This window comes from Dipodomys merriami, unplaced genomic scaffold (assembly GCF_024711535.1).
Source record: "Dipodomys merriami isolate MVZ:Mamm:240054 unplaced genomic scaffold, mDipMer1.0.p SCAF_7, whole genome shotgun sequence".
In the NCBI taxonomy this organism is placed as follows: domain Eukaryota; kingdom Metazoa; phylum Chordata; class Mammalia; order Rodentia; family Heteromyidae; genus Dipodomys; species Dipodomys merriami.
In genome coordinates this window covers 70,515,461-70,526,307 of record NW_027206290.1, presented here as the reverse complement: position 1 = coordinate 70,526,307, position 10,847 = coordinate 70,515,461, and the positions used below count along the sequence as shown (strand labels likewise).

Here is a 10,847-nt window from a genome sequence, read left to right as displayed (position 1 = left end):
TCCAGATCCACGTGCGGCTCGCTCTGTAGCCCCCTGTGCCTGTGGAGACCGTGTCCTCCTGGGGCTGTGAACTCCTGCTCTTTGCTCGTCCTGACCTGGGGACCAGGATGGGGCCCAGGGGAAGCACAAGGCACCTCCTCGGGGTTGGGTTTGTTTCTGTGCTAACATTTACTCACCTGGCCACCAGGTCATCTAGGAGGAAATGCGGAATTCAGCAAGGACACGGCTGGCAGGTAGGGGCCTCCCAGCAGCTCCCTCATGACTTTCTTCTAGAAACTTCGTTGTAGTCAGCACCCTGTTGCCTCCCCAGTACCTCCTCGCTGTACCTGCTTTGTCCCTGTCTGTACGCCGTCTACCTTCCTGCTCTTGTGCATTTTTAAGGGCATTGCAGGCCCCTGGGCCTGTTTCCTCGGGACCCCAGCATCCACACCAGTGCTGGAGTTCAGTATTTGTTTTCAGCTCAGCTGTGCATTTGGAGGAAGACAAGGAACAATTTTCCTTGCATGTCCAACACCCAGGTGTTGGACACAGGCATACTTCCACACTGTCCAAGTTCAACTCCAAGGAAACCAAAGTCATGTACCTACAGAGGTAACACCCCACCTGGACTCCTAAGACAGCTTTCGGGGACGGGGAAGTCTAAGGGGTGAAAAAGGAAGATGTCCTCTGCTTTAGTCCTGATCAGCAAACCCATCATGGGACAACCTGGGGACATAAATAAGCAGAAACCCAGAAAGCATGGGGTAGGGGGAGGGATGGCACTACTTTGGATGAGCTTGGTGACATTGCCTGCCAGAGAGGATACTGATCTTTGACAGAGAACCTTGTGGAGACATTGAAGAAATCCAGGTCCTTCCCGGCTAATCTCCCTTGCCCTGGCCCCCTTCAGAGAATGGCTTCCAATTACTTTCTCCAGAGCCATAGGGATCAGGAGACATGCTTTGTTAGATGGTGGCACTGGTCCCTCAAGGCCATCTCCTGCCTGAGCCTGGATTTTTTCTCTAGGCACAATGTGTTTGGAATGATCATGCATTTGTACAGGCACAGGGTCCTTTGCACAAATGTACCTAGTGCTCATTTGTTTTCTTTCCTGTGCAAGATCTCTTTTTTTTTTTTTTTTGGTCAGTCATGGGACTTGAGCTCAGAGCCTGGGTGCTTTTCTGGAGCTCTTTTGCTCAAGGTGAGCGCTCTACCATTTTAGCCACAGCACCACTTCCAGTTTTCTGGTGGTTAATTGGAGGTAAGAGTCTCATGGGCTTTCCTGCCCAGGCTGGCTTTGAACTGAGATTTTCAGATCTCAGCCTCCTGAGTAGCTAGGATTATAGTCATGAACCATCAGTACCTGGCCTACAAGTCTTTTGTTAGTCGTGGGGCTTGAACTCTGGGCCTGGGTGCTGTCCTTGAACTCTTCAGCTCAAGGCTAGCTCTCTACCACTTGAGCCACAGGGCCACTTCTGGTTTTCTGGTGTTTAACTGGAGATAAGAGTCTCGCAAACTTTCCTGCCTGCTCTGGCTTTGAACCACGATCCTCAGATCTCTGCCGCCTGAGTAGAAGTTTGTTGTTGTTGTTTTTTTTTAAATATATTTTTGTCTCCCTTTGGGTAAAACTACTGATTGGTTTTGGAAGAAATATCCAGAAAGTTTTGCAAACACATTGCACTGTGTGGAAGAAGCCAGGAGCAGCCAGGAAATGGCTGTGGGTGGGTCAATGCCACTTGCCCACACCTCATGTCTCCAGCTCCCAATGAGTCTCAAGGAGAAGACAAGAAGCTCCTCCTGTCGGTATACTGTCATGAAAAACCAAAAAGCACCCTGGGATTGCTGTAATTTGAGTTTAGCGAGGTCCTTACTGTGACCCCAGAGAAAGTGTCTCTTTTCTGGGAAGAGAGGTGCTGGGGCTGAAAGTTGGAAAATTCTTCACATAGGGTCCTGGGAATGGGACCACTGCTGCTTGATCTCTAAACCATTGCATCTATAGACCAGTCCTCTGAAGTGGCAAATGACTCAACACCCAGCCCAGGCCCATGGCAGGCAGCCTTCCAGTTGACCTCAGGTTTCTGACCGCCTCAGAGCCACACTCTTCTTTCCAGCTGCCTCTCACACTGTACCAGAGTTGGTTTGTGTGATGAGATATTTAGGTTATAAACTACCCTTTGGTCTTACGCTCCTGCTGTCTTAGATGTTGTCTTTAGGGGAAGCCAGATGTGATATGCTGGGACCACAGCCCTGAGGAGACCCTCACTGTGAGAATCCTGGGCTTCTGTGTTGGGAGCCGACAGTAAAGCTCTAAGGTCATCTTGACCCTGGTGCTCACTTGAAGACACGTACAAGGAACTGGCTTTCATGAAAAACACCAGGTGCCCGGATTGCTTTGCTATGTCTGCAGAGTTTGTTTTACTTTCTACCAGTTGACCTTGTCTTGTTTTTACTGCATTTTGTTTTTTATTAAAATTTTCCTTGTTTTTCTGCACTATGATAACCTTATGTTACCTCTTGACTTCTAATAGTATATAATAGGGAAAGTTAAAAATAAACGGGGCTGCAGTCTTGAGCTGCAGACCTCCCGACCCCATCCTTTGTCTTATGTCTTTATTTTTCCCCATGCTCGCCCCCTAATTCAGGATTCCCTTTCGTTGCCGGCAGGCTTTGGCACTTCTGCCTGACAGCATTGAGGAAAGAGGACCACTAAGGTTGTGTGAGTGAACGTGGTAGCAGGCCCACCTGCTGAGCCTTCAGTTGATAACTTGACCACCATCCTATGAGAAACTCTGAGTGAGAACCACCTAGACCAACTGCTCACAAATTTCTACTCCAAAGAAACCTTAAGCTAATATATATATATATATATATATATATATATATATATATATATATATATATATATATATATATATATATATATATATATATATATTTTTTTTTTTTTTTTTTTTTTTTTTTTTTGTCGGTCGTGGGGCTTGAACTCTGGGCCTGGGCGCTGTCCCTCAGCTCTTCAGCTCAAGGCAAGCGCACTACTGCTTGAGCCACAGCACTACTTCCGGTTTTCTAGTGGTTTATTGGAGATAAGAGTCATGAACTTTCCTGCCCAGGCTGGCTTTGAACCATGATCCTCAGATCTCAGCCTCCTTAGTAGCTAGGATTACAGGTGTGAGCCACAAGCATCCAGCACTAACAGATATATTTTGTTGTGCTGGTCTTGGTGCTTGAACTTAGGGCCTGGGTGCCATCCTTGGGGGTCTTTTTTTTCCCCAAGGCTAGTATTCTACTGATTAAGCCACAGCCTCACTTCTACATTTTTTGGGTATTTAATTGGAGATGAGAGTCTCACAGATTTTCCTGCTCAGGCTGGCTTTGAACTGTAGCCCTCAGATCTGAGCCTCCTGTGTAGCTAGGGTTATAGGAGAGAGTGGTGGCTCCCCCAGCATTGCCCTGTATTTTTGTTGATAAGTCTACAACCTTACTTTCAGAACTAAGCAGTTAGTGTGAGATAACTTAACGGACCACATGGGAAAATGATGAGTATACTTAGGAGCCCAGGGGAGAATGCTTCTTTCCAAAGTAAAATTTTCAAAAAAGCATCACACTTGGAGCTCAGGAGTCTTCAACTTGGAATAAACAGCCTGAGCTCTGGAGGTTGACTGCTGGGTTTTGGATGCTGGTTCCACTACCTAGGAGCAATTTGACTCCGAGTTTGCATGTCTAGGTTGCTGAGATCCATCCCTGCCTTCACAGTTACACCCTCAGGATGGCATCTGGGAAGGACATTTGTACCACATCCTCTAGTGGTCACCCTCTAATGGTTACAGGAAAGCTGTGCACACTAGTGCCAAGAAGGGATGGAGATGTGGGCTTTCAGAAGTTTAGTAGCCACGCTGATCTGGCTCCCAAGCTCACTGGCTTCTGGTCGTTCATGGATCACCCTCGTGGCTTGTGCCACACACCACTCACCCTTACCCTTATTTACTTACTATTTCTCTGCATTGTCTCCCTGTCTATGATTCAATAGATGTGTGTGTGTGTGTGTGTGTGTGTGTGTGTGTGTGTGTGTGTGTGTGTGACAGTCCTGGGGCTTGAACTCAGGGCCTGAGCACTGTCTCTGAGCTATATTTTGCCCAAGGCTAGTGCTCTTCTATAGCTACAGTGCCACTTCTGCCTTTTTACTAATTAATTGGAGATACATAGACTGCTCATAGACTGCTGCTGGCTTTGAACTTAGCTCCTCGGATCTCAGCCTCCTGAGTCACTAGGATACAGGCATGAGCTACCAGTATCCAGCTCATTTCTATCTTTCTTTGCTTGGAGGACTGAAGTAAGCAAATGAACTTGAGCTTCCTTCAGGGCCTCTCAGGTGTATTAAAGCCACAACTCAGGATGTCCTTCCTGCTAGGATCCACTCATTCTCTCACCTTCCTGGTTACCCCTCTCTCCCTAGTGTGGATGGGGCCTCACCTGCTCCCTACCCACACCTTCCAGACCCACTTCCAGCACAGCCCTCATATCAACAGCTTCCTTTCTCCATGACGACCCTGTACATAGCTACCTGTGCCCTAACCTCCTCATGCATCCTTCCTAAGGAGAGCTGGACATTCACCTGAAATCCCTACACACCTGAACACTTCCTCCCTTAACTGCTCAAGCCCTCAAAGATCAACCATAGACCATACAGGCTCTGGCATGGTAGCAGTAACCACGCTGCAGGGCTCTTTCTAGACCTGGAACCCTCAAGGGAGTGTGAAAAACAGTAAGACCCCCTGTGCAGAGGAAGAGTAATTTTATTTAGTGAGAATCACATGGTGCTGGGTGTCTGGGGAGGGGGAGGGAGTAGGGAGCAGGTTCCTGGGGAGAAGGAGGCTTGCCAGTTTCTGCACGTGGGCCAGCCTTCTGTGAACCCTGGGAGGCAAGGAACAATTCTGTTGGGAGAAGAACCCAGTCAGAAAGTTGAATCAAGGTCAACTCAAGGTCACTGGCTCTTACCAGAACGGGCCCAGAATTCAACCTTTCTTCTAAGGGCCAGGAGGAGGCTGAGACCCTGGGTCTGGTCATCTGATATCAGCCATCAGGACAGCCCAGGCCTGGGGCCAGGGAGCTCCACTGCTTGTGTTCTAGTGTGTATCTGTGTCTCCTTGTGGACTTGTAGAGGGCAAGTCCACATAGGTGTGTGCATGTGTGTGAGTGTGCATTCAGGTGTGTCTGGTGTGTGTGTGTATGCATGTATATGGTATTGTTTGTGTATGTGTACGTGTATATGTGTGTGTGTGTGTGTGTGTGTGTGTGTGTGTGTGTCTTTGACCCATGTATTTCCCTTTGTTGCCATGGTACCTATGTCTCTCCACTTCAGTCAACTACTCCATGGACGTGTCTGCATCCCTGTGTGTCTACCTGGATGTTTTGTCCTTTTTTTTTTTTTTGGCTACAGTCTAGATAGTAAATGATTTACTTGCTCAGTCTCCAGGTTGGTGCTATTGGGAGATGGTATGAGCTTTGGGTGGTGTGAGCTTTGGGAGGTGGGAGCTCTGGGGAAGTGGGAGCTTTGGGAAGTGGGAGCTCTGGGGAGGTGGGAGCCCTGGGGGGGGGAAGCAGGAGCGCTGCGGGGGGGGGGGGGGGCGGGACCTCTGGGGAGGCGGGAGTGCTGGGGGTCGGGAGTGCTGGGGGGGCGGGAGCGCTGGGGGAAGCAGGAGCGCTGCGGGGGGGGGGGGGGGCGGGACCTCTGGGGAGGTGGGAGTGCTGGGGGTCGGGAGTGCTGGGGGGGCGGGAGCGCTGGGGGGGGGCGGGAGCGCTGGGGGGGGCGGGAACTCTGGGGAGGTGGGAGTGTTAGGGAGGCGGGAGCCCTGGGGGGTCAGAGCGCTGGGGAGGCGGGAGGCCTTTAGGTCATTGGCTCTGCCTTTCTAGGAAATCATGGGACCTGGCCCCTTCCACTTTCTTTCTTGCTCCATGGAGAATGAGGTGAGCAGCTTTGCCCTCACCCCTACCTTGCTACCACATACTCCTAGCATAATGTGCTACCTCCCCACAGCCCTAAAGTAGTGGGGTCATGGACTGGGGTCCCCCAAAATGGGAACTAATTAACCTTTTTGCTTTTATCTCCGCTATCTCATTATAGGGATGTCATTTCCCGAGGAAGCCAGCCAGTTCTGAGTCGTGGGATGAGGGAGTGGCACTCACCAGCTCAGAGAAGCCTGATCCCTTCCCTACACCTTGATAACAAACTCTTGTTGACCCAGCAGCGTTTCTGGGAAATGAAAAGGCCAGAGTAGAGTTAGGATCTGGAGGTGAAAGGGTCTAGGGAAAGCCCACATTCCTCCTCCCCTACTGGGAACAGTGAATGGCAGCTTTGGAGCCCAGCCACCTCAGGCAGTCATGGGCTAGATCTCCCCCTCCCAGTGTTAGGGCTGAGGGCAAGGTAGGCTCTTTACCTCAAAGTTATCTGGCTAAGTCAAGAAAGCAAAGAAACCCCAAATGGGACCAAGTTGGAGGTCAGCCCTAGTTTTCCTATGGTGTGCAAGAATAAGAATCTTGGGTGGGAGTGGGGGAAGAAATTTTTGTTTCTCTGGTGGTGGAGAGGGCTTGGAAGCAGGCCTTACCAGCGATGTCATGCACAAGGGTGACATCCAGGTGGCTGAGAACCTCGTTGACCAGAGGGCACACCTGACACAGGGCAGAAAGGGCAGTTAGGCAAATGGGTACCTGCCAGGAGGCTGGGAACAACAGGCCCAGGAAGGGTTCTCTGGGGGAGATCTCCTCTCATTGTTCTGTGCCTGATGATGGCTCTAAGCCATCACAAGGGCAAATGGTCACACAACTATATTAGGCAGAAGGAGACACTGAAGACATGAAGGGTTTGGTGAAGAGACCCAAGTCATCCTGCCATTCCCTTGGCTCTAGTGTGGACATACCCAGGGCCTGGCCCACAGACAAAGCCAACCAGTGCATTTAGTGTGATGGAAAGAAAGAACATGGACAGATGGATCCAAGGACAGACAGACTGATGGACTGAGTTTACTACTCAAATGAGGGGGCTCAGACTTGCTTTCAGATGCTATAGGGTTGATGGGTCAGGGGACGGCCACATTTGCTCTCTTACCTTTTCCTGCACCAGCTCAGGAAGGACTTCATTCAAGACCCCTGTGAGGGCATCCAGAAGGCCTTGAATTGGGAGGGGAGCAACCCTAGAGGAGAAAAGCCACAAGGGTGATGTGGATGCCTAGAATTGAGTTAGATAAGTCTTCAGAGACCACTTATCACCCTTAGTCTCAACACTTAGTAACCCAAACTGGGCCTATCTACCTCTATATGGGCAGGTGAACAGCAAGAATCCTAAGGGTACACACAATCAGTTCTGAGACACAGCAGGTGTCCCACAAGACTGTGTTAACCCATCAACAGTATATCCTAGTTGCCACAAGGATTCAGTGACATGATACACATGAAGTTCAGTCAACATTAGCCAAGGTATAGGCAACTTCTATGTGTGATGTGTGTCTTGGTCTCCTCAGGGGAAAAGTAACTGAAAAAATCAACCCAGCTAGGCTCTGTCTGGAGCATACTCTTTACTGGACAAAGCACATTCATGACTATTACCTGGATGGAATGTTTTAGTCACCCAACATATTATTCATTACAGATAAAAATGCTGAGACCCAAATTAGAGAAATAATATTCAAGTTCACCATCTCTCCCCATCCCTGCTAGACTAGGTGGGCTCAAAATCAGATTTCTCATTGTTTATCCAACATAAAATTGGTCATCCTGGCCTAATACAAACCATAAGTGAATATTTACCCACTTATTTACTTACCCATCTGTCCATACATCTATCTACCCATGTTCTTTCCACCCATATGATCATTCACATCTTCCATCCATCCATCCATCCATCCATCCATCCATCCATCCATCCACATATTCATCCATTATCGATCTGTCCACCATCCTACCCTGTTATCTCTGCATGTGAGGGGCCAGTCTCTAGCCTTACCCATTTTGCAGGGTGATATGCAAGCTGCCAGGTGAGTGGGTGCAATCACCAAGGACCAGGTGGACTTTCCCCTGATTGTCTCTCACGGCTAGGATTTCTACGGTGATGTTCAGCTTCACATCCAGCTCCAACACATTGCCAACTGTGAGTCTGCAGAGGAGACAACCTAACTGGCATCTGGCTTTACCACATTTCAAGGTGGAGGAATTTTTCTCCTTGCCAAGAATGTCAGCCTTACCTTCTTCCATCTTATGAGCCATTCTACTCGTCTCCATCTCCAGCAGGGGAAACCAAGGCTCAGGGAAGTCAAATGACCTTCTTATGTGACCCCCCCCCCCACCAGCTTGTTCAGCATAAAGCAAATGATCTAAGGTTGGAAGCCTGGGTCTGTTGCACTCCAACACTTCCTGCTTGGCTGCCCCTGGCATCAAGGTCTCCCTTGTAGAGCCATCTGTTCATCTCCCTTGGGAGGTACTCACGTATTCACTTGGAGCCTCAAGCCCAAAGGGATGGTGACATAGAGACGGTGGCCATTAGGGCTCTTCACATAGCCAAGTTCCAGCAGTTGGGGATCCGTGATTTCAATGCTGTTCAGAGGACAACATCAGAGGGAGAAGCATTAGCTTCTTGAGCCTCAAACCCACAAACCACTTTTAATCCAAATTGATCAATTTCAGAGGTCACCTGGCATGAAGAAGGAAAAAAGAAAGTCTTGTACCAGAGCCATCTGGGTTTTGAGCCACACATGTGGGTGCCTGGATGAGATCCTGAAGGTCTAGAAGAGACTGTGTCTGGGTTGTGTGCATGCCCGGTAAAAGACTTACAAAGACAGTGGTTGGCTTGAGGGTTGCTGGGAAGGTGGGTCTGTGTGTGTGTGTGTGTGTGTGTGTGTGTGTGTGTGTGTGTGTGTGTGAGAGAGAGAGAGAGAGAGAGAGAGAGAGAGAGAGAGAGAGAGAGAGAGAGAGAGTGGTTGATGGAAGACAGAGTGGAAAGGATCATGAATGGATTGAAGGAATGCATGAAGAGTGAATGAATGATGTATGGGTGACTGTGGGCATGTCCTGCACAGACAATTATGGGTGTAAGTCACTCATTCTACCACATCCTTCCATGACATATTGGTCCATAAATCAGTGACACTGGGGCTGAGGAACAGGATGAATGCAGAAAGGACTGAGGAAAGTCCTGGTCCTCCCAACGACCTTTCTCTGTAGCGCTGAACTCTATTGTGCAGGAGAAACCAAAGAGACTGGGTGTCTTGTGTCTCTCCTGTCATTCCTCCAGGAGGGTACATGTGGAAATCAAGCTTGAGTCTGTCTTTCTGTTTCCAGGTCAGGAAGTAAGCCCCTGGGTGGATGGAAATCACAGAAGTGGCTCTGATCCAGCCTTACTGAGGCTGAGCAGCTCACCGGCACCAAGCTTTCCCTGCTTATTTTTGCTGTCAGGTGTCTCATAGAAATCACCCTATCTGGTCTTTCCATGGACATGAGCTACACTGATGATGTAATTTGAGGGCACCTAACATGTTCTTGCTTATACTGAAGCTAGTTGTGTACTAAGGGATTCTCCAAGTGGACAGACAGAATGATCTCAGTGTACTGGAAAAAGGTTTTATCTTTGGACTTCGCCAAGAACCTTTCTTCAATAACAGTCTAGTTGCGTGAGGACAAGGCACATGCCTGTGCCTCAGTTTATTCGTCTGTGAATTGGGGATTATGAAGTTGATCTTGAAAGTTGTATATGAGGATTATAAGAGCTGCGGGGCAGGACTTGGGGGAAAAGAGGTGATTACTAATACAAGAGGACTGGCATTCCTTCCCAGACTGGGGAAGGTCTCAGGACAGGGTCCTAACTCCATGCTCAGGTTACACCCCTCCCTCTATGTGGCTGCTGTCTGGGGCAGGTGGGTCTTATAGCTGGTGAGGACCAAGGCCCTGTTTCAGGCAAACTTACTCAATGATGCTATTCAGTAGAGGGATGGATGAGGTCAGTTTTCCAAGCAGGCTCCCCAGCAGGCCCCCAGAATTGCCATCTCCAGACTTCAGGGTGTCTAGAAGTGGGAGGTTTCCCAGAATGTCCAAGAGACCCCCGGAGAGCAAGCCATTGCTGAGACCTAAGAATGAGTAGAAAGGTCCCTGGGTCCACATCTGACCACTCCAGATCCTCTCTCCCCTTCATCCTTGCCCCTCCTCTTCCTGGGCGGCTCTACACACAGAGAGGCGTGCGTGCGCATGTGGAGCACACACGCTCACACACATGTGAGAGAGGTTGTCACGGACTTACCACTCTTGAAGTTTGCAACCAGGTTTGTGGGATTTGATGGCAGGGCTGGAGCCCCAGGCAAGGGCAGGCCCTGGCCTATGGGTAAGGACAGGCCTTGAAGCTGGGCTGAGGTCTGGGCCAGCAGCCCGCAGAAGATGGTGAGGCTCCCAATTTGAAACATTCTCCCTCCTGGCATCTGTGGACAGAAGTATCAGAGGAATCTATCCATTGCCTGCCCCTATCTTCTATGAGTGTTCCTCCTCAGATCACCGGGGAGAGACTAGTAATCAGAGCTAACACTCCTGGACATTGCTCTGTGCTAGGCAATAGGCTGATGGCTTTCTCCTCAGTGAGTGATTTGATCTTCACCACATCCCAAGAGGTGGGCACTGCCGACTTGCCCTGCACAGGAGGTGATGGGGAGGGGCACAAGGACCTAGTGACTTGGAGGTACCTTTCCCTAGTTCATAAGCACACAGGTGGTGAGGAAATTTGGAAGCACACCTGTCTGACCTAGAGGACTCTGGGTAATTGAGTGACTATCAGCTCTTCTTTCTGGGTGGAGACAAATTGCTTCTCCTTCTTGCTCCCTCTTCAAAGTGGATAGAGA

General features: G+C 49.5%; 1 protein-coding gene across 1 annotated transcript; it reads right to left on the bottom strand.

Moving 5' to 3' along the window:
- Positions 1–6,188: 6,188 nt before the first annotated feature.
- Positions 6,189–10,418, bottom strand: Bpifa1 (BPI fold containing family A member 1). Its single transcript, XM_070007790.1, has 7 exons — positions 10,259–10,418; positions 9,929–10,088; positions 8,455–8,562; positions 7,976–8,125; positions 7,082–7,166; positions 6,582–6,645; positions 6,189–6,229 (listed from the first exon to the last, which is right to left on the bottom strand). Exons 1-7 carry the CDS (start codon positions 10,416–10,418, stop codon positions 6,189–6,191), a joined length of 768 nt encoding a protein of 255 aa, XP_069863891.1.
- Positions 10,419–10,847: the final 429 nt, after the last annotated feature.

Coding starts and splice junctions, on each gene's coding strand:
- Bpifa1 (XM_070007790.1), bottom strand. CDS start 10,418: ATGTTTCAAATTGGGAGCCTCACCATCTTCTGCGGGCTGCTGGCCCAG. Junction 6,646..7,081: donor CTGAGCTGGTGCAGGAAAAG/GTAAGAGAGCAA, acceptor GCCCTGTGTCAG/GTGTGCCCTCTGGTCAACGA. Junction 6,230..6,581: donor CCTTGTGCATGACATCGCTG/GTAAGGCCTGCT, acceptor TTCATTTCCCAG/AAACGCTGCTGGGTCAACAA.